The sequence below is a fragment of the Dufourea novaeangliae genome, unplaced genomic scaffold (genome assembly GCF_001272555.1).
Source record: "Dufourea novaeangliae isolate 0120121106 unplaced genomic scaffold, ASM127255v1 scaffold125, whole genome shotgun sequence".
NCBI lineage: Eukaryota > Metazoa > Arthropoda > Insecta > Hymenoptera > Halictidae > Dufourea > Dufourea novaeangliae.
The window spans coordinates 820,928-846,062 of record NW_015374020.1 but is presented as its reverse complement, the minus strand read 5'-3'; the positions used below and the strand labels follow the sequence as shown (position 1 = coordinate 846,062).

At 37.2% G+C, this 25,135-nt stretch overlaps 1 protein-coding gene across 1 annotated transcript in view; it reads left to right on the top strand.

Annotated features, from left to right (window-relative positions):
* Positions 1-5,416: 5,416 nt before the first annotated feature.
* Positions 5,417-25,135, top strand: part of LOC107188916 (dystrophin-like) — a 164,127-nt gene continuing 144,408 nt past the window's right edge. The window contains exons 1-29 of the mRNA XM_015577313.1: positions 5,417-5,455; positions 5,655-5,750; positions 5,824-5,916; positions 6,031-6,120; positions 6,226-6,424; positions 6,627-6,775; positions 6,856-7,251; positions 7,392-8,033; positions 8,123-8,734; positions 8,824-8,981; positions 9,053-9,428; positions 9,498-9,842; positions 9,916-10,350; positions 10,421-10,573; positions 11,078-11,239; positions 11,530-11,832; positions 11,907-12,050; positions 12,128-12,298; positions 12,413-12,595; positions 12,658-12,774; positions 12,865-12,984; positions 13,719-15,143; positions 15,328-15,552; positions 15,635-16,150; positions 16,222-16,859; positions 17,197-17,344; positions 17,759-17,872; positions 17,975-18,151; positions 18,552-18,663. Of these exons, the coding sequence (XP_015432799.1) occupies positions 5,417-5,455; positions 5,655-5,750; positions 5,824-5,916; positions 6,031-6,120; positions 6,226-6,424; positions 6,627-6,775; positions 6,856-7,251; positions 7,392-8,033; positions 8,123-8,734; positions 8,824-8,981; positions 9,053-9,428; positions 9,498-9,842; positions 9,916-10,350; positions 10,421-10,573; positions 11,078-11,239; positions 11,530-11,832; positions 11,907-12,050; positions 12,128-12,298; positions 12,413-12,595; positions 12,658-12,774; positions 12,865-12,984; positions 13,719-15,143; positions 15,328-15,552; positions 15,635-16,150; positions 16,222-16,859; positions 17,197-17,344; positions 17,759-17,872; positions 17,975-18,151; positions 18,552-18,663 (8,338 nt within the window). The remainder of the gene's footprint in view (positions 5,456-5,654; positions 5,751-5,823; positions 5,917-6,030; positions 6,121-6,225; positions 6,425-6,626; positions 6,776-6,855; positions 7,252-7,391; positions 8,034-8,122; positions 8,735-8,823; positions 8,982-9,052; positions 9,429-9,497; positions 9,843-9,915; positions 10,351-10,420; positions 10,574-11,077; positions 11,240-11,529; positions 11,833-11,906; positions 12,051-12,127; positions 12,299-12,412; positions 12,596-12,657; positions 12,775-12,864; positions 12,985-13,718; positions 15,144-15,327; positions 15,553-15,634; positions 16,151-16,221; positions 16,860-17,196; positions 17,345-17,758; positions 17,873-17,974; positions 18,152-18,551; positions 18,664-25,135) is intronic.

Sequence of the window (25,135 nt, the reverse complement as noted above, 5' to 3'; positions counted from 1 at the left end):
TGCGGTTCGTTCAACCCTCGCAATCGCCGGGTGGGCGGAGGGGGGTGGGGGGTGGTGGAAATTGTTAGCGAGTTCGAAAGCCACTTGAGCGGGAGCATTGAAACTGGAATCCCGATTGAATCAGATATTGAACAAGCGAAATGAAGAGCAATCGGAAACTTTATGGGCAACTCGCTTTCCGAAATTTCACTTCGCTCGAAGCCCCCGCGAAAGAGTTCTCCGTTTGGCTGAAATTTCCACGTGTAATTTATTGTTTTCTGCTTATCAGCAAGTATAATTAGTTCTGGTGGTACGTGTCCGTACAATTTTGGAATAAACTAGCCCCTCGTATACAAAGGTTCCCTTGATTATTTCACGGTTCGTCACTACGTTTACATTCGAAAACGAGCGAACAGATGTGCATGTATAAACAGTTGCGTCTACGGTAACAGGGCTCTCGGTTCTAGAAAATTGTTGAAATTCAGTGGATCCGATTGAAATTCGATCTGTACTCGATTGTATCCTTTTTGCTCGGAATTTTACTTGTTCGGGAGATTCGAGAGATTTCACCGATCAAAATGATTTTATTCTCGAGGAAGGGATTTACTCGAAGAAAGTATGCTGTTCCATTAAAGTTCTATTAAGAGTGCACCTGCAATTTTGCAGCCAGGGCGAAGAAAGTGAGACTGTTGAAAGACAGATTCATTATACCAGACCACTTTTTCTTGTACCCCTCTTTTCTATACTCAATCAAAGAGAAAACATGACTCATTCCAATCTCACAGGATGAATCAGATGAATAATTGTTTTCAATATGCTCGAAAACTAATTTCAAATACTCAGTGATAATAATAGTGAATCCTTTAGCCCATCAATTGGTTAATTTTTCTATCATAAACGATCGCTCAGGTGTAGTCAAATGTGTAGAAAGGGAATCTGATGCACTTTGCACTATAAAAACCATGAATATGATATACCTTACACTATGTAAATACTATGAATTATAACTTACACCACAGTAATATAAATAGATAAATAAACGAGCCAACGATGGTACAAAGATTCAAATCCAGGTTGGACAACAGCTCGAACTCACATTTCCACCAAAGAACACCTAAATTGCCTCTATCGAGAAGAATCATTGCCGAACGGTGCACATCGGGCATCGCTGTTACAATAGTACCATTATTCTATTTGTACATAGTAAATTTTTTTTCTGTATCCCGTAGCGCTTGGGTAACCAACATTCATCTCCATCGAGCAAGATCTATTGGTCATTATTCTTCGTCCGTGTAGAATGGGTTGTAGCCGCAGGAAGTCGCATGTATACAGGGTGCGGCCCTGAATTCGTGGCACAACCGGAAATAGGTGGTTCGTTATGGGAAAATCATCCGAAAACGATAATTGTGTGTGTTTTTTTTATCTTCAAAAGTGCCTATCATAAAGGTCAGCGTTCCAGAAACTTCAAACACGTTAACACTTGGTTGTGCAAGACTGTCGAACTTTTCTGCCCTTTATTATTTAACGTTTATTTAAAAGGTAACAATGTTATGTATAAAAATAAATCGAAAACATGAAATAAAATTATTATCCACAGAGAATTCCACTGAAATCCGTAACTAGTGCAAGACTAATAAATATTTTCTGTGCATTCGTGTGCCTTATTTAAACGTGTATTCACTCACGAAGAAATAGTATTTCTGGCAGTGATATAAATTATAACATAAAAGAACGTGAAATTTACCGATTCGTATTCCACGTTCACGTTTTACTTTTCCCATCAGAATCATCCACCCGTCCGTTCGAGCGAGAGCCGAACGAAATTTACGAAAGGGATCACGCCGGTTTTATTGCCGTACCACGATTTCAGATCCGCACCCTGTATATCGCCGTTCCGTTTCCTGACACCGAACGGCTGCGCGGAGATTCTCTCGGTGAACATACGACGACGGCGGCGGTCAGCACGGAAAGAAAACTGGCGATCGCGCGCCGGTATAAAAGAACTCGATGCACCATATTCGGAAGCGGCACGGTTTCGTAAGGAAAGCTCCACGTCGGCCGATGCTAGCGATGGGACCAAGTTGAAAAATGAATTGTTCGTTTCAGCCGTTCTAGAAACTTGTAACGAGTATGTGTAATGGGAAAAAGTGATGTAAGGGAAAGACCTCCTACCACTTGGTCTCGGAGTTACTGAAATTTATGCCAAGTTAACATTCGATTTAACATTTATTTCAGTCTCTGAAATAAATTTATCGAGCAGTAGAGGCCCTAACCCCTACACTACTTTTTCCCCTAGTGGAAGCCGAGTTTTCTCGTGGGTGTACGAGGCTTGAAATTGCATTCAAACGTGTTTGAAATAGTTCAAGCATCGAACCATTTTCTCTGATACTCGAGTCTATGGATTTTATATACATTCTATCGGTATACAGTGAGTAACAAAATTATTCGAACCGTAAAGACATGGAAGTATGTACTTATAAAAGGTATAAGTATATTCTATTATGGCTCGAGTACCTATAGTGATGATTTTCGTGTTTCAGAGTAGTTCCAGAAATTTCGAATGTCTTTTTCGAAGTTTGAATTATACTTTCAAGTGGATCCTTTGTTTTTCAAATTGTTCACGAAGTTTCATCGTCAGGCATCGATACTTGCGACGTGTTTGGTCCCATCACTGCTCGATCCCTGTCCAGGAAAGACACACGGTCTTGCGCGTGTATCTTACGGCATACTTTACTTCGTCGACGTGATCGTCATTCGCGATTCCTTTGCCCCTTGCTTCCCACCGTTCCCGCTATCTTGTACCCGTTCGAACGTAAGATAAGTACTGGCCGTTCATTCATTCACCCGCCGGTTACGTCCACGCTGTTCGACGTGCATCTTCCCATTTAACATTTTCTCGAAATCTGGAATGAGAAACTATTATCTTGTCCGAACCATGGTACGAAGCCTCCCGATAGCGTCGTGATTAATGCACATCCGATGTAGATTACACTGATCGGGTCGGCATGCCTCATGTTGCAGCTATTTGGAGCATTCGCTAGATTAGAAGAGCGACGATAAATGCGGATCCATGAGGAGTACAGGGTGGACGAATGAAATTAACAATTGACGGGGAGATTGTTTTGGAAGCAACACTTGATCCAGTAGTCGAGCTACAAGAATTCGAGTCCCGATTGATTGATCGGAAGAATACAATTAATCCTCGATGAGCGTTCGAAGTCTCCTCGGCACTGACAAGAAAGGTCCCCAGGTGTAACGATGACTTTTTAATGAGGTTTAGCACAGTGATAGAGCTTGGAATTCTGAAGCGAATAATATTGGTTTCAGCCACATATAGTTATTAGTTTAGGAAATATTTAACGTTCAGTGCCGATGAGCCTTCGAACACTCATCAAGGATGTACTGTATAGATTTTATACGTGTATAATTCTTAGGAATGAGCAACCGATGGAATACATGCATTAATGTAAATTAATAGGGGGAATTAGTGGTAGAAGGATAAATCTTGGCTCGCATAGATTCTGCATCGAGTTGAAGAAAATGCTTCAACTATGCGGTAGTTATGTAGGCTCCGATAGTAAACGCGCTAGTTTCCACTTTTTACAACTGCGTCCATAAAAATGCACACTTGCACCACCATGTGTGGCTTATTAATCAAGTTTACTAGTGGAATATTTGAGATTGAATTCTGGATCGAAAGTAACGAACGTGAATTTTTCCTTGTATCAAATTGTTACCTCTGCGAAATTAAGACGTAACGTTACAGATATACGTATGTAGATTCTGAATAGCGTCTGGCTTTCAATGACAGACTATGGTTTGCGTAATCACTGACTAATACGAGAAAGGATTTTGTGTTCGTTCTGTAACCTCCAGCCACAGGTATTTAAGAACTTGGCTTATGACTTTCTGTTTGCCGACCTAAATTTCGAGAGTTTACTGCTGCATCTACCGGGGTCAATGAGTGTCAACGCGATAGATGACGAGCCGTCGTTGCCACGTCGACAATAATTTCGCGATGGTGTCGAAATGACAGTGAATCCACTGCTATTACCGCGGAAATAAGATATTCCGTAATGGAGATGAGGTTTTTCAACGCTCGTAATAATAACTATGATTCTCGATGTTTCCTAGTATTTTGTATCATTAAGCGTTTAGGATATCAAATGACTTGACGCATCGTCTGCTATATTATTGTACGACATACTATCATACTACTATACTATTTTGTAGATGTCGAACTATACCTGTCTAGCCAATGCTATGCAGTAGAAATATTATCGCACAACTATTCTGTTAAATCCCTAATAAGGACAAATATAAATTATCCTTATAACAGTGCACTATTGCACTACTAGTTTACCCTCAACTCTCACGACGCAACTGCACTTTTATATCGTCGAAAATTATCTTATGTTATCGGAGTACATTGCACTACAGCTGTATAGCGCCACTATACACATTATGTTACGCAATTATCCAAATACATTCGTAGTATACGTGTACTATAATGTCATATTTGCATCAATAATGTGTCACCGCACCTGTATGAATGAACTGATCAGGTTGTAAAGTATTATCTTTTAATTAATATGTAATCATATGCTTGTGTGTTACAGATGAACGGGAAGACGTACAGAAAAAAACGTTTGCAAAGTGGATAAATTCGCAGCTGCTTAAGGTAAGTTTTTAATATTTTTAATTAAAATTATCGTGTATTGTTTTTGAAAGGTTAACAAAAATTGCAACTCAATCATATAACCGTGTTAAAGAAAAGTGTAAACGTATTCATGTAATCATCCAATGTTACGTACAATTTCTCCACGCAATACAGTTCCATAACACACAACGGAATTATGGAATTAACAATGAAATATTCTTCGTAGAATCAGCACGAACCGATTACAGACTTATTCGTCGATTTAAGAGATGGCAATCGCTTACTGTCCCTTCTGGAAGTTCTCACGTCGAAAGTTTATGTAAGTACACCCACTGAAAACCAATTTTCCAGTGCTGTTCCTTAATAGTAGTAATAATTAGTAATGTAAATGTGTCTGTTGTTGATGTAAATTTGATAAAATTGATCATCGACAGTTTACGTAAAAACACTGAAAACCAACAATTATATAGTAAAATACATCTGTATGCATGTGATGCATTTCGATTTTATGTGATTTCATCCGATTTATTATGCAAAAAGTTCATGGTAATATGCATATATTTGATATTTATAATTATACCTACAAGTAGACATTTTTTCACGCCTTAATTGTTCTGTGTCAGATTTAATCATTAAACCATTCCGACTGTCGTCTTCCTTTTAATCATCCTATCGGGTAAAGCCATTCGTGCGTACGTTATGAGCTCCGCTAATAGAATTTCAAACAGGTGCGCGTATCCAGTATTACGAATATTTGCATAAGAGCGGCGATTATCTATGCGCACAGTGGGCGTGAAAGTATGCCTGGAGAGAAAAGTGCGTGTTGTTCCGCGTGTTTACCTCGTTTCATAGGTGTCTTTATATATCCCGAAGATTCACTTGGGCGTCTAGGCTCTTTTTATAAATCGTGAGCCATATGGATCTTATTTTAACGATGATTTCAGAAACACGAACGGACGTTCGAAACAGAAAAATCTAACTCGTGCCTTAAACAATTAACTCGTTCTATTTGCAGAAAAGAGAACGTGGTCGAATGAGAGTTCATCATCTTAATAATGTTAATAAGGCGTTGCAAATTCTTGAACAAAATAATGTAAGTCCAATGGATCATGTATGTATGTGTCGCCATAAGAAAACAGGTGAACCTGCATTAATCGAGGCATTTTACTTTTTATCATTCTCAGGTGAAACTTGTAAATATTAGTAGCAACGACATCGTTGACGGTAATCCTAAGCTAACATTGGGATTAGTATGGAGTATTATTTTACACTGGCAGGTCAGTTTCACGATCGATTCGGTGTGGGTAGAATTTATCAGCGTGCATTGAATATACTTTTCTTTTTTCACCAGTTTTTATTTTTATCGAGTATTAATTGCATCATTCATTCAGGTACATTACCATCTGAAGGATCTTATGACAGAGTTACAACAAACAAATCTGGAAAAAACACTTTTAGCATGGTGTCGTCAGAATTCACAGGTACAATTCTACTTATTAACAAACACGAAAAAAAAAGCACGCTGTTTCGCTTGCTAATAAAACGAACCACCCAGTGACCGATTTTGTATTTCATCACTTTCTCAGAATTATCCCGGAGTTGATATTAAAAACTTCACCACATCTTGGTCGGACGGTCTAGCCTTTAATGCGATTCTTCACCGATGGAAATCGCATCTGTTCGATTTCAATAATATAGCCCGTAAACATCCTAACGCTAGACTAGACCATGCGTTCCGAATCGCTCAGGAGCAGTTGGGCATCGAACGGCTGCTGGATCCAGAGGGTAAATTGGATTATTATTTGTAGTACAGTATTGCATCGATAATAGATCGCCATTCAGTATGTAACTGAAGTGTCGTTTCTTATAAAGAATTTTTGAATATGAGAGAGGGGAGTAATGATAGTCTAGTAACGAGGTCTAGCGGGACTAGTAGCGAAGCATTACAGTACATCTCGAAATTTATACGTTCAATATTATTTTACAGATGTAAATACATCAGTACCAGATAAAAAATCTATAATGATGTACGTTATGTGCCTCTTCCAATTGCTACCTCATTCTGGAGACGATATAGGCGAGCTAGATATTTCAGTAGCCAGCGACACTAGCCCGGTCACGACACCAGGGGCTGAGGTAAAAGTTATTACATTGACTGATAGGATTCAACCTTAGGTTTCGTGTATTTCTGAAAAATCCAATACTTCCACTTGTAGAACCCATTATCGTTCACAAATTTCGGCACACCGGCCTCGAGACCAATGAGTCTTGCCACAAACGTGTCGGTAGAACTTGGTGGTTACCAAGTCGCCCTTGAAGAAGTGTTGACCTGGCTTCTGGAGGCTGAAGATAAGCTAAATCACGCTCCAGAACCAGGCTCGAGCTTAGAAGTACTGAAGCAACAATTTCATGAACACGAGATATTTTTAATGGAACTGTCCGGACACCAGGACGGAGTAGGTGCTGTATTGGAGGAAGGTGCGAGATTATTGGCGGAAGGCGGTTTACACAAGGACGAGGAGCACGAAGTTCGTGTTCAGATGTCGTTATTGAATTCTCGGTGGGAAGGACTTCGTATGCGTGCAATGGAAAGACAAACGAAAATTCACGAGGTATGGAATTACAGAAGATTACGGCGAGAAATTACCCTTAACTTTGTTATAGTAATATTTAACTCCAATGTGAAGCAAATAAAATGTTAAGATTCCACTGATCTACTGCAGAGACCACATAAAGCAGATCATATTTGCAGGTTTTAATGCAGATGCAACAGGGCCAGTTAGACGCGCTCAGGCAATGGTTAACAAAAACCGAAGATAGGATTTCGCGAATGGCAGCCGCTGAATTGAATCCATCTGCCTTGGACGAACAGCTGAAACAATTAAGCGAATTGGAGCAAGATATCCAGGCGCAGCAAGGAGTTGTCGATGGTATGAGGAATATGGTGGTTGTTGTCGACGAGGAGAACTCGGAAGCGGTTTACGCACAAATGGAGGATCAGCTGTCCGCTCTTGGAGAACGATGGACTCATATTTGTCAATGGAAGGAGGAAAGAAGGCAACGTTTGCAGTCGCTTTCTCTGCTTTGGCAGACTATAAATGACGATTACAAGAGATTGGTCTCGTGGTTAAATGAAACTGAAATCACATTGAAACAGATGGAAGCGAATCCAGCGTCCGAGATCGGCGAAGTACTGGAGAGAATAAAGAAGGTACAGGTACTGAGGATGGAGATGGATTCGAATCAGAAGAAATTGACCTCTTTGCAAGAATCCGTTCAGGAGTTAGAGGGTCAGAGCACTTCTCCCGAATGTGTTAATGTATTGGAAAAGATTGAAAACCTGCAGGATAGATGGGAAGCAGTAGGACAAATAATGGAAGTTCAATCTCGAAGGGTAATGCATAAAGATTTGCATGTTTTTCTGTGGAATTTTATTTGATTTTCAATTGTACAGGAGATAAGTTTGTTTTTGTATTATGTTAGATAACTAGTTCAGGATTTGAGTTTGATCTGAAATCTGAGAGCGAAATGACAATGGTTTCTAGTAATGAATGGATGTCTGAAACCGTGACGAGTATCGCTTACAAAGAAGAAATCACTGCAACGGTATATTTACATCCAAAGGATTTTTTAAAACTTCCCCAATTTTTAGATAGTACAATCCGACACGAGTTTGAGTCTGCTGTGAATAATCTGTACAAATGGCTTGATTACGTTGATCTGGAAATTGGTCGATCGGAAGGATTGTTTGACGAATTAAGCGTTGAAGAAAAGAAAGTAGTGTACAACGATACGATAGTTGATATACAGTCGCACAAGGATGATTATAATAAAGTTTTGGAGCTGGGAAAGCAACTTCTTGAGGAATTAAAGAACGTAAATGAGTCGACTGAGGCGGAGGAATCGAAACTCAAAGATGTACAGAATTGTTGGTCGGCTATCAATAATCGGCTTGACGAGATAAAGTGTCGCATAGAATATCTTGAAGAAGTAAAAAAGTTTAGAACAGAATTGGCTAGCTTAAATTTAATGCTGGAAAGTTATTCCAAATGGTTGGATTCGAATAAAGGGAATAACCAAGTTGAACCATTTAGGGTAATTATGTTGTTTTGCATGTTAGTTTTAACATGTTTTTTTAAGCGATAATATAAGATATTAATTTAAGTCTATATTTTGCAATGTAGGTGAAAATAAAATCAATGAAATCTCACGAGGAACGTATTAAAAAATTGACGGAAAAAACCAGCGAGTTATTGGAAAGACCAACTAATACTAATGAAAGCTGTAATCTGAATATGGATATACAAACCTTTGTTTCTAACTGGGAAGCATTATATAAATCGTAAATAACTTTTTATTGATTAATTTATATAGTTTTTTCAGCATGAATTTAATTGTCAAATATTGTTTTAGACTGTCTGAAAGATTAACGGAAATAAATGAAGCAGTAGATAAAACACCGCCAAAAAAATATATAGATTCAGTTGCCGATCTTACTTCTTTTATTAATAATGTGGAGAGTACATTGTTGTCAGAGCATATAGTAATGTCAGATAATCAGACAATGGCGGAGCAGTTAAAAAAATTTAGCGATCTTCAAGATTCTCTGAAAGAACATCAAGAGATTTTTAATTATGTGAACAGTGTTGGACAAGAATTGATTATGAAGACTGGTGGAGACTCTCAGGGACAAAGACTTAAGGATGAGCTGCAAGATCTTAACACAAAGTGGAGCGATATACCTATAATATTAGAAGAACGTCAACAGAATTTATTGAAAGGTATTTTCGTATAAATTTGTTTTTACAAACACTTTTCTGATTTGAAAAATTAATTTTGTTATTATATAGATATACAGTCTTTGAAAACTTTTAACAATGAACTTTCCAATCTCGAACGTTGGCTTGAGAAATCATATCAGGACTTAGAAGAATTGGCAAAGGATGGTGTAACTAACAACGTCGAAGCTATGGAACATAAATTAACACAAATTCAGTCTCTGTCCGAGAACATAAGTCAAACAAAACCGAAGATAGAAAAACTTCAGACATCGACGAACAAATTACTCGAAAATTCTGAGCCAAAGTTTGCAAGCGTATTAAATAGTAAATTAGAAGTTATATCACATAAATGGAATGCTATTGTGGATGGTGCTAAAAGTTTAAATGATACATACGAAGATGCTTTAAAGAAGAATGATGAAGTACGTAACAAATATCTTCCTGAAGTTTAAATATATTTCATGATTTCTAATATGTTGTTTCAAATTATAACAGATAATAAATGGAATAGAGGACTTTACAAAGTGGTTGTCAGCTCTGGAGAAGGAAATACCAGCTGAAACAAAAATTACATCCTCGGTTGAATTGTTTCAAGTTCGTGGTCGATACCAGTCGTTGAAAGAAAAGATTGATAAGCGAGTAGAAGAATTTAGGAACCTTAATGAAATGGGCAACGATAAACTGTTAAGCTCAGAAGGATCCTCAGTACAGGAACTTGGCAGACGTTTTACGTTCTTAAATGCTCGGTGGACTGACGTTACAGATCGTATTTATGAACGATACAGACATTTGCAAAATGCTAGTCACGAGTACGGTGAATTTCGTGCTCTGGTTGCCCAAGAAAGTGATTGGCTCGATAAGTTAGATAAAAGACTTAAGAGATCCACAGAAAGTGCTGCCGATGCCGAAGAAATTTCAGAAGAACTCGATGTAAGAATGAAGCTTATAATTGTAGAAACTGATTTATTTTTATAAAATAATCTCATTATTTTTTCAATAGGATTTGGAGAATTACATTCGAAATCATCCAGAAATGAGGCTTGAAAAAATCCAAGAAATTGGTAAACAACTGACTGAAAGTAATATCATGACGCAATCCATTCAAACAGATGTAGAAAGCTTAACAAATCGATGGGAAAGTTTAAACAATCAGGTATGTCAGCGTTGTGTGTATGTAGATAGCATTAATCTGTTGATATTCGTTATGCAATATGTACATTCGAAATGCTTGAGACATTAATTTTCTATTCTGAATTTTGTGTTTAACATTCGAAATTTGATTCATCCTTAACTGCATGCATAACTGCTGAAGAGAACTTAAAGATTGTTCACGTAGATGGACACATTGAAAGATGTTTTGTTGGAAGATTATTTTATTCTGCTTTCAAAAATTGCTTTGGCTTTTCTGAAAAATTATTTTTCTTTAGATTTATATTATAATTATTCTATACGATTTATTATATGGAATCGATTAAATTTCAATGAATTTTTTTGCACTGACTTGTTAAAATCTCATATTTATCATTTAATTTTGCATATTATTTACACTATTCCGAATTTTAATAATCGTTGGCATTAAATTAACAATATAACGATATATGTAATAAAATATGTTGGAAGAAGTTATGCGAGAAAGTTAGAATTATATTTTGAGTAGGCAGGGCAGCGAGCGAAGCTGCTGGAAGGATCAGTGAAGCAAGCACAGCAATCAGAAGGACGTATCCTTGCTCTTCAACACTCCTTAACGCAAATAGATTCTGAACTAACTGCACGTCTTGACTGCGACCTTACCGCTGATGATTTGCCTCATGATTATCAGGTCTGTTAGTCAAATTTTTGTCATCTCCCTCCTAGTTGTATCAATAAGAAAATTATGAAATTCATACGTAAATGAATCTATCTGTGCTTTCACTTCAATGAATACTGTACATAAAGCATTGTTTATGAGAGTGCATGTCAGAGAGAATGTAATTTGTACATGAAATGAAAATATTTGTCAACATGTTTGACTGCACAACACTTAAGTTTTGCCGCTTCTAATTAATGAGTAGTTAAACCTAGAGGAATTGTAGGATACAATTAATGGAACAGATTTTTTATTTACTCCAGAAATTAATGGAGAAAATGGAACATCAACGATCAACTCTTCAAGATATGGCAGTACAAATTGACTCGTATAAAGCTGCGGGAAAGCATGAAGTCGCGCTTAGGCTGCAAGAACAGTTGTCTCTTATAGAACAAACATTTTCTGAAGTACAAAAAAAATTCCAACGTTTTCGCTGTCCAATGAATTTAGAGCCAAGGTTATCACGAGCATTGCGTGAACTTAGAGGGATAGAAGAAGCAACTTGCTTGTTAGAGTTGTCTTCAGAAGATCCAGAAGCTATTGAAGGCCAACTCAAACATTGTCTGGTAATCAGTTATTCCAATTGTATTCTGTAGGCTTTATGAATATATACACTACAATAGATTGTTCTATTTTACAGCGTTTTTACCAAACGTTAAGTGAAATTAAAAGTGAAATAGAGACTATCATTCTCACTGGCAGAAAATTGGTAGAAGATAAAAATGTTGTTGATCCAGAGAAATTTTCAAAACGAATTGATATGTTGAAAGAACTGTATAATAAGGTATTACGGATATATTATTAATTTCATACATGAATTACGTCTAGTATTAAGAATTACGTCTTACATTTTTATTGCAGTTGGGATTACATATAACTGAGTCGAAATCATCTTTGGAATTAGCTTTAGATTTGTCACGTGATATGTATAAAAATATGTCTTACATTAACATGTCCATAGATAGTATTAACAAAGAGTTAGATACACAGAAGAACATGCCTGATTTACCAGTTAACGCGATATATGTGCGCGTAAGTACTGAATGCGTGGTTAAACAATATTTAAATAAGAAAGTTAAGATGTTTCTTTAATGTATGAGCCTTGAAATATTCGAGCATAAAAGAAATCAATATTTATTTGAATAGGAGACTTTGACAGAAGTAATCCCAAGATTAAACGTTGTAAAAGATAAGTTACTGAAATCCCAAGAAGAGTTTTCCAAGCTTTGTGATCCAATGTATTTAGAACAACTTAAGGAAAAATTGTCAGACGTTGTAACCAGATTAGGAAACACTGAAAAGAGATTAAAGCTTTGCAGTGCTCCAGAGGTAAATACAACATGTAAAAAGTAATCGTAATAATATAACGAAACAAACGTTTCTAATTTCAGGAGGAACCGAATGTTGACGAGTTAAATGCATGGCTCTTGCAAGTTCAAGAAAAATTGAATAAACTAGACAGTGTTCCAGTTGATCAGTTGACAGAAAATCATTTTGAACAGTGCAAGGTAATTTTTCATTACACAAGATTTTAATTTGTAAAACAGCTGTTATTTCAATAACAAGATATTTGGTAAATTAAAAATGTTTGTTTCTAGGCTGTCCAGTGTGAAATGATAGAAGCAAAACCGAAAGTCAATCACTTGCAACGTTATACTTATTATCCGAAAGTGGCAGAAGTTTGTGAAAAATGGGATGTAATATCTAATAGAATACAAGTATGTATGTTTTTGAAAGTTTTGAATATCATCCATTGCTTATATTCTCATTGCTTGTATTGCTTCTTCTGTATCTTAACATCTGGTATATGTAATTCTTGTGCTTTATAGTACCATTACGTATATCTCATTCAAAAGAAAATCATATTTTATATGTTTAACTTTTTAAATTCTTTAGTATTGATTATTAATTATTTCTTGATAGTGGCTTCTTCAAGATTACTTTGTAATTAATTTTAACTTCTCAAGTACCAGATTATATAATGTAATAATTATATAAGTTTAATTATTATTATGTACACGTTTAACACTTCACTGCTGATTATGTGTAAGTTACTATGTCCAAGAAAGAAATACTTTGTCCAAGAGGTGTCTCTAGCTATGTATATACTACTTAATATTAGTGGAGAAACAGATATCATCTTTGGTGGATGGCAATGCATTGTTGCTGGTCAATTATCTATGGCATTGTCTCTCCCCTTGTATAGAATTTCATAGAGAGGTCTGAATATGATTTACCAGAAAACAAAAACAATAAGGAATGAAATAAAATGTGCTCCAAGTTTGTTTGTATTGGTGATGGATACACGCAACAGAAAAAGCTTTGTTTGCACAATGAAATTGCATTGTCACTTTCATTTGGCCATGCTTGATATTGTCACACTATTAACATGCTCTTTCAATTAACTGTCCGCCTGTCCATGAATATTCTGTTACCTATCATATTTTCACAGGAATGGATCCACAAAATCACAGACAATTTATTAATAAAAAGTAAGGTGGGAGAGACTAAGGGGAGAGACAATTACGGACGCATTAAATCGTCTAGACAACCGGAACAGGCTCCGGTGCAGCTAGTTAAGAAAGAAACTAAGTTAATAGATGAGAATGAGGAAATATACGGGATAGGATATCTTAATCCTGCGTTTGATGATAATCAAAGTAACGTTATACATACACCAAAAAGCTCGCCAATTCCTATCGTTCATCGAAGACGAAAGTCTTCTATAAAGGCAGAAAAAGTAAAAAGCAAAGTTGTAGATGTTAGTAGGACCGTTAGACGGAAGTTAGACATGAGTTGTATACCGGACGTTGTTCCGACCTCTCAACCACAAGTTGTTCACATTGACGACGATTTACTCTCTTCATCCCCTGACACAGATGCATACATGCCCGACGAAGAATTCTTTTTATCAAAAAATAGTACCTTGTTCTCTCAAGTATCAACCAATACCTTGGTTACGACAGACACAAAACCGTACAATATGTATAGCGCACAGACGAATCCTTTCTGCATCGTAGAAGTGAAAGAAATGGAAATTAAAAAATCAGTCGCATCCCCGGAAGATCATGTAATATTGTCAAGTGCGAATGTCAGTGTAGGATTAATGCCACAGGTTGTCGAAAGAGTAGAAATTGTCGAGGATACAGAGACAGAACCGGAATCAGTGGATACTGATACTGAAGACAAAGAAGCTAAAGGACAGACATGTAGTGGGGGGCAAATCATTAACAAGAAGAAAGAACTCATTCCTATTTTAAAGAAAAACAAGTCAGTGGATCCATATTCTGCAAAAAATATGAAGAAATTAACTCTTAAATTAGACAGGGGGACTGTTCAATTAGATCGACAGATATCAAATAGCCAACTAACGAAGGTAGAAGATAGTACAGCATCAACAAATACACAATCATCTTGTAAACAGGATAGGTCTGAAAATATTGCATCGTATATGTGGAAAGATAAAGACAGTGTCGCTGAGTATCTTATTCTTGACGACTCTGAAATATGTTTAAAATCAAACACCGATATCACTGACATTTCTTCCCCATTACCAATCACTCATATAAGACGCAGAAAAGAGCATGCTACCGATAAAGAATTAGCCTTCGATAAAGGCATTGAGGTTTCGAAACCACGTCATAATGAGAAAGAAAATTTGGATTCTGAGAAAAGTCCAAAGGCTTTGTTATACAGACGCGCAAGAAGTATATCGAAAGATGATACACTAGAAGACTGTGAAAGTTTCTACGGAAGCGACAAAGAAACTGATGATATTTTAATTTTTTCCGACGATACTGAAATTGACGTTGGAAGTTCCAGTTCAGAAGGGGAAGACCCACATTTAGGAGAACATGTTGAGCACCTCTTGGGCAAGGTAATCTTAATGGCCCTTGCGTCGCCATTGAATGTTTCATAATGTCTGTAATATTATACATTGTAATCAGTAACAATCAATTAAAACATTGTTGTGAATAAACAGTGATAGGTGAAGGTTAACGTATACATAAGTGAGTATAATGTTTTTTAAGACTGTTCTCTCATAACTCTGTTGTGTATAGATGCAGGTTGAAAAGGTATCACAGGAATCGCAACAGAAAGCCGATGTAAAAGTATCAGGTGACAAGAGAGGTTTCAAAGTTTCAACAGGCTTATCCAGAACAGCTTTGGAAAAATGCATTTTGGAATTTGAACAGTTTGCCCAAAAAATGTTACATAGAATGGACGTTATGCTTATGAGCATCAGTGGCATTATCAATGAAAAAGATCCCACTAAGCGTTTGGAGGTCTGTATGAATGTGTTACAAGTTATATACTTGTGTATAGAAATTTACGATTTATTAATATTATTTATGTTTTATATTTCAGGTACTAGAAGGCGAAGTTAGTACTCTTGCACCAGACGCAGCAGCTTTGATTAGTAAAGGTGATGGTCTAGTCATGACAGTGCATGCATCTGATCCTGTTAGAGCTGAGAAGATAAAGAATGAACATCAGGATAAGTTACGGAGTAAATGGCATCAAGTTATGTCTGAGGTTGAATCGAGAAGAATCCAAGCACAACGGGGCGAAGAAATACTACGGCAATATAATAATTTAATAGCAGATTTTGAAGATTGGTTTAGAGACGTCCCATTGAAATTGGAACAAGTGAATAATTACGAGGGTCAATTAGAATCTTTTACAGCAGAGTTTGATGCTAAGCAAGAGCAGATTCATAAATTGAACGACCTGGCTGTTGAATTAAAAAAATTGAACGTTGGTTACTCCGAAACTGTACGTTATAGTATCAACAGTAGGTGGCAGGAAGTTAGTTCACAGTTTAAAAGATATAGTGGTAGCAAGGATAAAGACAAACATGTTACTGACAAGAAAGTTGAAATGGTGGGTATAAATGTATGAAATATTAACCAAAAGTTTACTGTAATTCGAAATGTTATACCGCGTTTTTGCAGGATGTGGGAAGGATTGACTTACAAGAGTTCACCACGAGAGTTAATAAGATTAGAGAAGCTGTCGTGACAGTGACCAGATCACTAAACTCAATGCCTTTGAATGGCGATGATTACGAAATGTTTGCGAACCAAGAAGAATGCTTGAAGAAGATTAGTAATGCTTTGAATATTCTGAAACCGAGTATCGAAGAAATTAACTTGGTTTTTGAAAATGTTGCTTCTCAGTTAAGGAGAGATCAAGCTGAACAAATTAGACGTTTGAGTGATAAACTACGAGACGAATGGATGAAAGTTAATCAAAGTTACGTAGATAGATATAATCGTTGGAACAAATGTTACGAAAAATGGAAAGAACTGTACCACACATGTAGAAGCTTTTCCGAGTGGCTAGACAAAACAGAAGAATCTTTAAAGAAACTAAATTCTACTGGACATTCCAAATCATCAAAGACAAAAATATTTGAATTGGAACAAGAGATTTCTAGAATGCAAAGAATTGTGAATAATATTAACGTCTCGAGTGCTAGTATTTTAACTCGTTCCAAAGCTGAAGATATGATGGAACTGAAAGAAATGATTGAGATGATAAAGCGTCGCTGGCAAAATATAGTGGCCGATTTAAATTCAAGAAAAGAAAAGTGAGTGATTTCTGTGTTAACTGTTCAGGGTTTCCTGTTGGGTTATATTTGATTATTAAGAATAGAGGTTTTGATGGACACGTTACATTCGAAGCTGTTCTTCCTATTGAGCTATTTCAGTTGTGATTTGCCTCTGGTGCTCTCTTGTTCAACGCAGAAGAACCTCGAATGCAATAAGAAAATCACATATAGTGTTAAAAAGTATTGAGCTTAAACTTTCGTTTTCAATGTGATCGCAAAATTGGACCAATTTCTTTCGAATTATTAGATCGTACTTATATCGGTACTTCGTATTTACTTCATAAGAGTGTCTAAGATCTGTGTTTTATCGTTTAAGAAATTTTGCCATGGAAAGGAAAGTAAATAATGAAGGAAGAATTTTGGAAAGTGTTTACAACATCTTAGAGCAAATAAATTCCTTACTGGTGTCTGCAGCAAATCCATCAGATGAAACTTCTCTATCAATTAGACTGTCATTGATCAAGGTAAGTCGGTGTACTTCCGAAGTATGTAGTTAGTTTTGTCTTTAGAAGTAGTGGACAGTATTAATTGAAGAAGTTAATGTTTATTTAGCACTAGTATTCACTCATATGTGTTTAGTTGAAAAATTTCTAAGATTGATATAAACTTAGTTTATGGTTTCATTGAGTACCACTTAATTAATTTTTTAATTAAAAAATTAATATTCGTGGACCACTGCCTACTATTACGTTATTAAATACACTGAATCTGAACCTAATAATACATTCTCATGCCATGACTGCACAAACGAAACTGTGCCAAGACATAAATAGCATTGAACTCTCCCTTTTTGTCTATTTTCCTTCCAAACATAAACTTGCCATTCCAGTGCATAGGATTTCAGAATTAGTTTGCTATGAAATAATTAATACTTTTAGGCCAAACAAGAAGAACTTTCTTCTCGTAAAAGGGCATTGCAAAATCTAGTAAATCAAAATGATGTACCTCCAGGAGAGGATGACTGTAACAAACTCCTTGCTGATGTGGACAAAGTATTTTTTAAGATTATATATTTTATATTAAACAGAAATAAAATAAAAATAAAATTGCATTGCGATTTAATCCTAATTTAATTATTACAATTAATTGTATAGGCCAATTCAAGTCTCTCGAATCATCGTGAATATGTTGAAAATAAACTTGCCTCTCTTAAGAAATATATTTGTACTTTGGATGCTGTTATGGCATGGGTAATGGAAACACGAACAAGAATCAGTATATCTCGAGAATTATCTGAACAAGAACGGATCGAAGTTATTGATAATGTTATGGTAAGTATTAGTACATGTGCTTGCTGCAATAAAAAATATTGGTATGTTAATTGTTTAACAATATTGAGTGTGAATCTGTGAAACAACCAATTTCCGTGGAATTACAAGTAAGTGCAAAAATGTGTTGCTATAAATTGAAGTAATTTTCAACCACTAAATAGAAATAAATGTATTTAAAAATTTGAATTTAAAGCATTTCCATTATAACGGGGTGCCAACCTTTGAAACATTTATCCCCAGTTTTCATTAAGGGAAAAATTATATTCACCAGGTGGCACCCCTACAAGTTAGTTTTTTCGAATTAACGGTCGCGCGCGGTCAGAGGAAGTTTCTCGTTACCGGATAATTGTTGAATTTCTTGTTTAATTTCGAGTTTGTAGTGTAAATGTGTTTGTAACAGGAAAAGTTGAAGAAACTGAGGGAAGACTGGCAGTTTGTTAAGAACAGTGGTGAATCCCAGGGTCATGAAGTTAAATCCGCAGTTACAACTCCGATCACGACCAAGGAACCAGGTAAGTTCTTCTTATTCAAAGTAAATTGTACAAGAAATAACATTCTGAATACAGGTTTCTTTATGTTTTTAATGACTCTGTACTATTCTTGACACATTGTTCACCGGTGATGTCTTTGTCTTTGGTCAGCTCGTCTTTTGTCGCGTGAACGTTATTAACTGGTGTCAAGTTCACCCGTTTTTACAGATGCATGTAATTCAAATGCATGCTTTCAACATACATAGACTCATATAGAAAATAGCAGGCTTCAGGCATTAGTTTCCGCGTAACTTGCCTGATCAAAAACGTGTAAAGTATTCTCAAAAGTACACTTCATTTTCAAATCGGGGAGTTCGTTTTTCTCGTAACGTATTCTTGTAAGTCTTTGCCCGGGAAGTTTAAATTTAACATTACGGCTTCCTCTATGTGATGATAGGTGGCAGCTCTTCCTATTATCGACAGAGCGTTTCCTTAATGTGTTAACCAGTTGAGTTTTCAACCGTAAGTGTATCTACAGTGGGCGTAATTAAAGACGAATGAGATCAATCAGATGAAGATGCGGTACCGAAGAATAGTTGGCGCTGAATATTAGTGTTTCTTAACAATTTTTATCTTAAAAAATTGCTCCCGATTTGCTCCCTCGGAATCTAAAATTGCTCCCATCGTAACGTTTATATTTAATGAGATATTGTAATATTCCTGGAATTCTGGCCCTGTACAGCCCCGAAGGCTGCAATAAACGAGCGTCTATCGTATGACGTATACCTAACCTGTATGCAACAACATTATTTCAATTGCTCCTCGTTAATAAGTTGTTATTGAGATATCTGACTATTGATTATTATAAAACAGATGGGAGCAATTTTTTGGTACCATAATATTTGTGTAGAAAGACCATTTACATATTATCTACATATTTTGCAAAAAACAAATTTTTGCTTTTTCATTTGCGAATATCTCATTAAATATAAACGGTGCGATGGGAGCAATTTTAGATTCCGAAAGAGCAAATTGGGAGCAATTGTTTAAGATATAAATTTTTAAGGAACACTAATATTCGGCGCCAACTATTTTTCGGTAGATGCGGCTGCAATAAACAATAACAATAGTTAATAAACAATAGTGCAATAAACAATTAATGCAAATGTTATGGTAAAATTGGATTGTTAGTTAAATGAATAAGAAAATTAAAAGTCAATTTAAAGTGCAATCATATTAATTAAATCGTTTTCTCCAGTTAAATAGTTTAAAGCTCAACGGCAAAGACGACATATCGTGCCCGCTTTCAATTAAATTAGATTACTTAATCGATCTATCCTACACTATGCCAGAACTTTTCAAATACTCCCTTGTTTATCTTTGTGCGATGTGATTGCATTACTTATACAATGTGACTGTATACAATTGTAGTAGCAACTGATAAAAGAATGGTCGGATAGTGATCGATTCTCCCATAGGAATGCGCTAGAAACGAAAGCAATTGTAACTCACGCTAAATGTACTCCTTCGCAACCGTTGGAGGATTTTCGAAGGAAGCTTGGAAACTGAACAAGAAATAGTGCGTTTAGTCGCCCCGGTAAACGTGGCCACATATCACTTCCGCTCCATTCAGTAGAACGATATATATCCGCCACGTTAAGTGCAGTCTTTTCACCGAACACATCGGTGTCTTTTCTTCTACTTTCGTTCTCGGATCGACTCACGTATTGAGAATCTTCGATGTCTATGAATTTCGCTGAGTCACCATGCTTTTAGTCTGAATTCCTTTTTCTTAAATTCAATCATGGTAGTTAATCCTGATATCAAATAAACAAGATCTATAGTAAATTATCGATGAGCGTTCGAAGGCTCTTCGCCACTGAGTGTTCAGACGTCATCCCTACTACTGGGCGCTTGACTGCTTCCACGAGGGTGTCCTCCAATGGTGGGGATAACGTCTGTACACTCGGTGCTGAGAAGCCTTCGAACACTCATCAATGATTTACTCTATTTCAAATGAACATAAAGATGACGTAAGAAAATTCTAAGTTTTCCTTATGTAACCCACTATTTATATTTTTGGATTACTCATTGCTACCCTTAATACCGTCAACAATACGACTACTGTATCGATACGTCTCGCTTCCAATTGTCACGGCAATTACGAGACGCAGTATATCAGTTCGTTGATACAAAGCTATTAATGGGGGTGTATTAAATTCCCCGGCAAGGTGCATAATTCAGGATCATGTCGTTTTAATCGCGATGATTCAGTAAGGAAGAACCGTGGGGTCTGTTGATCTCGCGGCGGAGAGCTTAACAGGAAAGGTCGTAGGTTTGTAGTATAAGCGCGATCGTCGGGCCGCATAATGAGCGGATAAGCCGTCTAATGTAGTCGTGGTAGAATATCACCAGACCGAAGATAGCTCGAGTCTGCCGGTTCTCCGTTCTTCTTCCACCCTCTGTTTTCTCGGCTCGCTTCCTTCCCCTCTATTGTCTTCTACCTCTGGCTCGCGGTGCTACGTCAAGATGAAATCAGAACTCGTTTGACGAAACTTTGGGGGACTACTAACGGATTAAGCTAGTGCGCTTTGATGCATCGTAACATAATATTATCTCGTTGCACTTTGTAGTATGCTTCGGCTGCGTCGAAAGAACCTCAAGAGCAGTTTCGTCGACAACCTTTTAACGATGTTTTTTTTTTTTCATAAAGATTTAGGAAAGAAGCCTTTTACCTTCACCTTTGTCCTTGAATGAGTAGAGATTTATCGTCGTTTTTCGAATGGTAGAGTAAAAGATTTTGCTTCAAGTAGTTGTTTGACAAATGATTTAAAAATCAAGTCGTTGAAACTTTCAGTGAGAATTGTTGGAAGCTTCGCGATCACTGGATAGACGGGACAGAGTCACCGTTCGTCTCTCATCCGGATAATCGATCTGGGAAGAATCTAGGTGGGTAGCTTTTTATGTCTCCCAAAGGAGCATAGGGTGGATAGTCGTCAGTTCATTCTACCTTCCCCATAACTCTGCCGAATCACTTCCATAGATTCATTCCCCGCTGTTAGTAAACTGGTTGCATTAGCCGATTGATTTTCTAGTTCCTAGAATTCTGAATTATATTATTGTCAACACAGTTTGTTAATTTAAATATCCTCGTCTTTCAGTAAACTGGACAATGTTTTGCTTTTTCGCCGATTCCAGTGACCTTATAAATTCTCAATAGGGTTGTGCCCTATATTTAGGAGAAATTTCACTGTATCAAAGTTAGGGTGTCCCCTATCGCATAATCTCGAAAGTACCATTTCGTGATTTCAAACACGTACTTTAGGTTGTTGTCAGCAGACAAATCTCTACCTAATTAGCAGAATCTTCGTCTTAACGTTACTCCTGTAATCAAAGTCTTCAGCATCCTACATCATCTTCAGTCAGCAGTAAGATCATAGTCGGTCACCCGTATTTAATCCCTTTCCCTGCATCTAGCGGCGGCGAAGTTGATTCAACAACCGGTCCGCGTTTAGCGACGCAGCCGCGAATCGCATGAATTCGTAGACTCGTGTGGAATCGATGAATATTCAGTTGTTCATTAGCTCGGCAGCTAGCCAATAATTGACTACAACGGCGATACACGGTATCCCGAGGTAAAGCTGATTAGCACAGTGGTCCCCGTGGCACCCAAGCGGGAACATAATATTTCGTTGGTCCAGAGGCGATGGAGGCGGATCGGAGATTGATTCAAGCTGACGCGATTAACAGAATATATACATATATGTATACGCATTGTGAGCCGTGATCACGTTAACGGTGAATTACACCGATCCCGAGAAAAGCTGCTTTCAACGAGTCTGGGCTCGCGTCGAGGATGGAACGATGTTCACCCGAACGAATTCGTTCCTCGTTAGCGAGAGAGCTCATTAAGGCTTTCATGTTCCTGCGGTCACGTTTTGTGCCTAGCGTAGCAACATGGATTTTTTCCACCGAAAAAAAAAAAGGACAGAAAGAAGGAGAAGAATGTACGTCGTGAAAATCGTGAAAAAAAAAAGAAGGAACGAGAAGGAGAAGGTAAAAACTGCTTGGTCGAGTGCAGGGTCCACGTTAAATCCATCATCGGCGCGCGAGATGCGTCGGGTATTTCTTTATTCATTTTTCATTCACCGTGGCTGGTCTCGTTACGTAAAATATCGCGCTTGCGCGGCGTCGCGTCAAGTTTCAATCACGTACAAAATACCGGCTGTACCGTATATGTACAGGTACATATACAGGGTGGTATACGAAACGTGATCAGCTTAGATTATTTTACTGCTAGCTGTTCGATCGAACATTTTTTTTTTTTTAATAATATAACATGATTGAAGAAGAGCTTTAAGAGGATTGTACCAAATTTTTTTGGCAACCCTCTTCTAGACAGAGACGAATTCCGCATGCATGATAAGAAATAATTTGTTTTCTTCTAAACCAAAAAAAGATTAAGAAAATATCATTTACCTTAATTAAAACGATGTTCAAAATGGTGTCTAAGTTTATGTTCGGTACCATTCAATGTATTTCGATGTACCTACAGAAATAAACGTTTACAAATAGTAACGTGAAAGGTCAGATTGATTTCGAAGAAAAAACAAATTTGTTATCATGCTTGCTGAATTCGTTTCAGTATCCGCTAAAAGACGAGCGTAAAAAAATCACAGGTTTATCTATAAAAAACCTGAAGGTAACCTTGAAAACTCTAGAAAAGAGATTCGACAAAAAATTTCGTACAATCGTCTAAAGCTATCCTCGAATCATGTTATATTAGCTACGAAAAATTTCAATCGAACAGCTAGCAGTCAAATAATCTAAGCCGATCACGTTTCGTGGTCTACCCAGTATAGTTTCCTCCGCGCCATTTTTCACCGTTGTTCCATCGTTTTTCCTCCCTCTTCCTCTTTCGTTGACTCTCTGTACAACGGTCGTTTCGGTGGAAATCAGCCCACCAGGAGGCTCCGTGTGTTTACGATGCACGCCCCGCGTCTCGTGACTCTCGGCGGCGACAATAAAGAACAAAAAAAAAAAAACGGATAAAATTTTCGCCCGCGACGCGAAATATCGGGATGTTGTGACACGGGGATCGTGCTGTATGACGCTCCGCTAATTGCACACCGGGGGTGTTGTAGGTATATACGAGAGAGAGACAGCTTTTTATGCCCGCGACTGGTAATGACATCCGCCCCGCGCAGCTGACCCTCCATTATTTCTCGCCGGTGGTTTTCCTATCAAACGAAAATTCCCCGGCGCGGGTGGAGCGCCGGAGTATTCGATGTATCTTGCATCCCTCACGAACTTTCGTGTTTCCTGCGTGGATGGCTGGCCCTCGGTCGTATCGGTGTGAGTGTGAGAGAGAGAGAGAGTGTGCGTATGTAGGATGAGTGTTTCATTCGAGAATGTCCAAGAACGTTCAGGATCATTCGAGGGCGAGTTGCCGACGACCTATTTAGCGCAGTGGAACTAAACTAAGGAAAAACCGGACATTCATAGATGCGACTTTAGCTCTACTACTTTTTTTACATTATTAACTGGTTTAATACTAGAACTACCAAACCAGTCAAAATTACTGGTCTCTTCGACAGTCGTTAATTACATTATCATGCGAATGTCTATTTCTAATACTATTTTTTCTATTTAAAGTGACGAAAAAAGTATAAATGACGATAGTTTCTAATAGACTGACTCTTCTAGTATTACTTTTATGTAGAAATTTGACTGACTTCAAGAAAAAAAAAATTGGATCAAATATCCGAGAATTTCTTATGATCATATAAGGACGCGACACATCGTCAGTGTATTGCCAGAGTTGTCAGTGGGATTTCTGTTATTATATTCAAATACATTTACCTTTGTTTCATATAACCTGAAAAAGTTATTCCTTCACCTGATGCGACTACCAATCCCACATCGGTTCCGTCCGTATAAATGCCGTTTGAGTGTCCTGGGCTTGGAGGCAATAATTCCGTCGAACTCCTGACCGAATATAATGAATCTCGAGACGAGAACCATAGGGCTTGTTGTTCACCGTGACCCTTGTTTCCGTCTGATTATTCGAGGGGATTTGCTCTTGAATCAATTATTATAGTTCGCTCGAGTAGTTGTATACACGGAAAATTGGCTTATTAGGTTGTTGCCCGGTGATCACGTTGGATATGTAGGGAACAGATAAGGACTTTGACTCTGAGGTAGATTTCGAGGGGATGTGGAAAGCAAGCAGGGATAAGAGGGATGTCTGTTCTAATACCAATGTGAGATTCATATTTGAAAAAATATATTGAAATAATACACCATTTTTTTTTACCAATGATAGACTGTTTTACTAATTTTTGAAAAGAGGAATGTATATTTCTTACTCACAGTTGTGGTCTTCTGTGTGATTTATCGAGCTCTTAAGATGTTTATCAACACATTTCAATTAACTTCCCATTAACCCTGAAGGTAAATGTTTTCAATGGGAATGTCTCAGACATTAATTCAGTTTCATACCGTTATCTCTTCG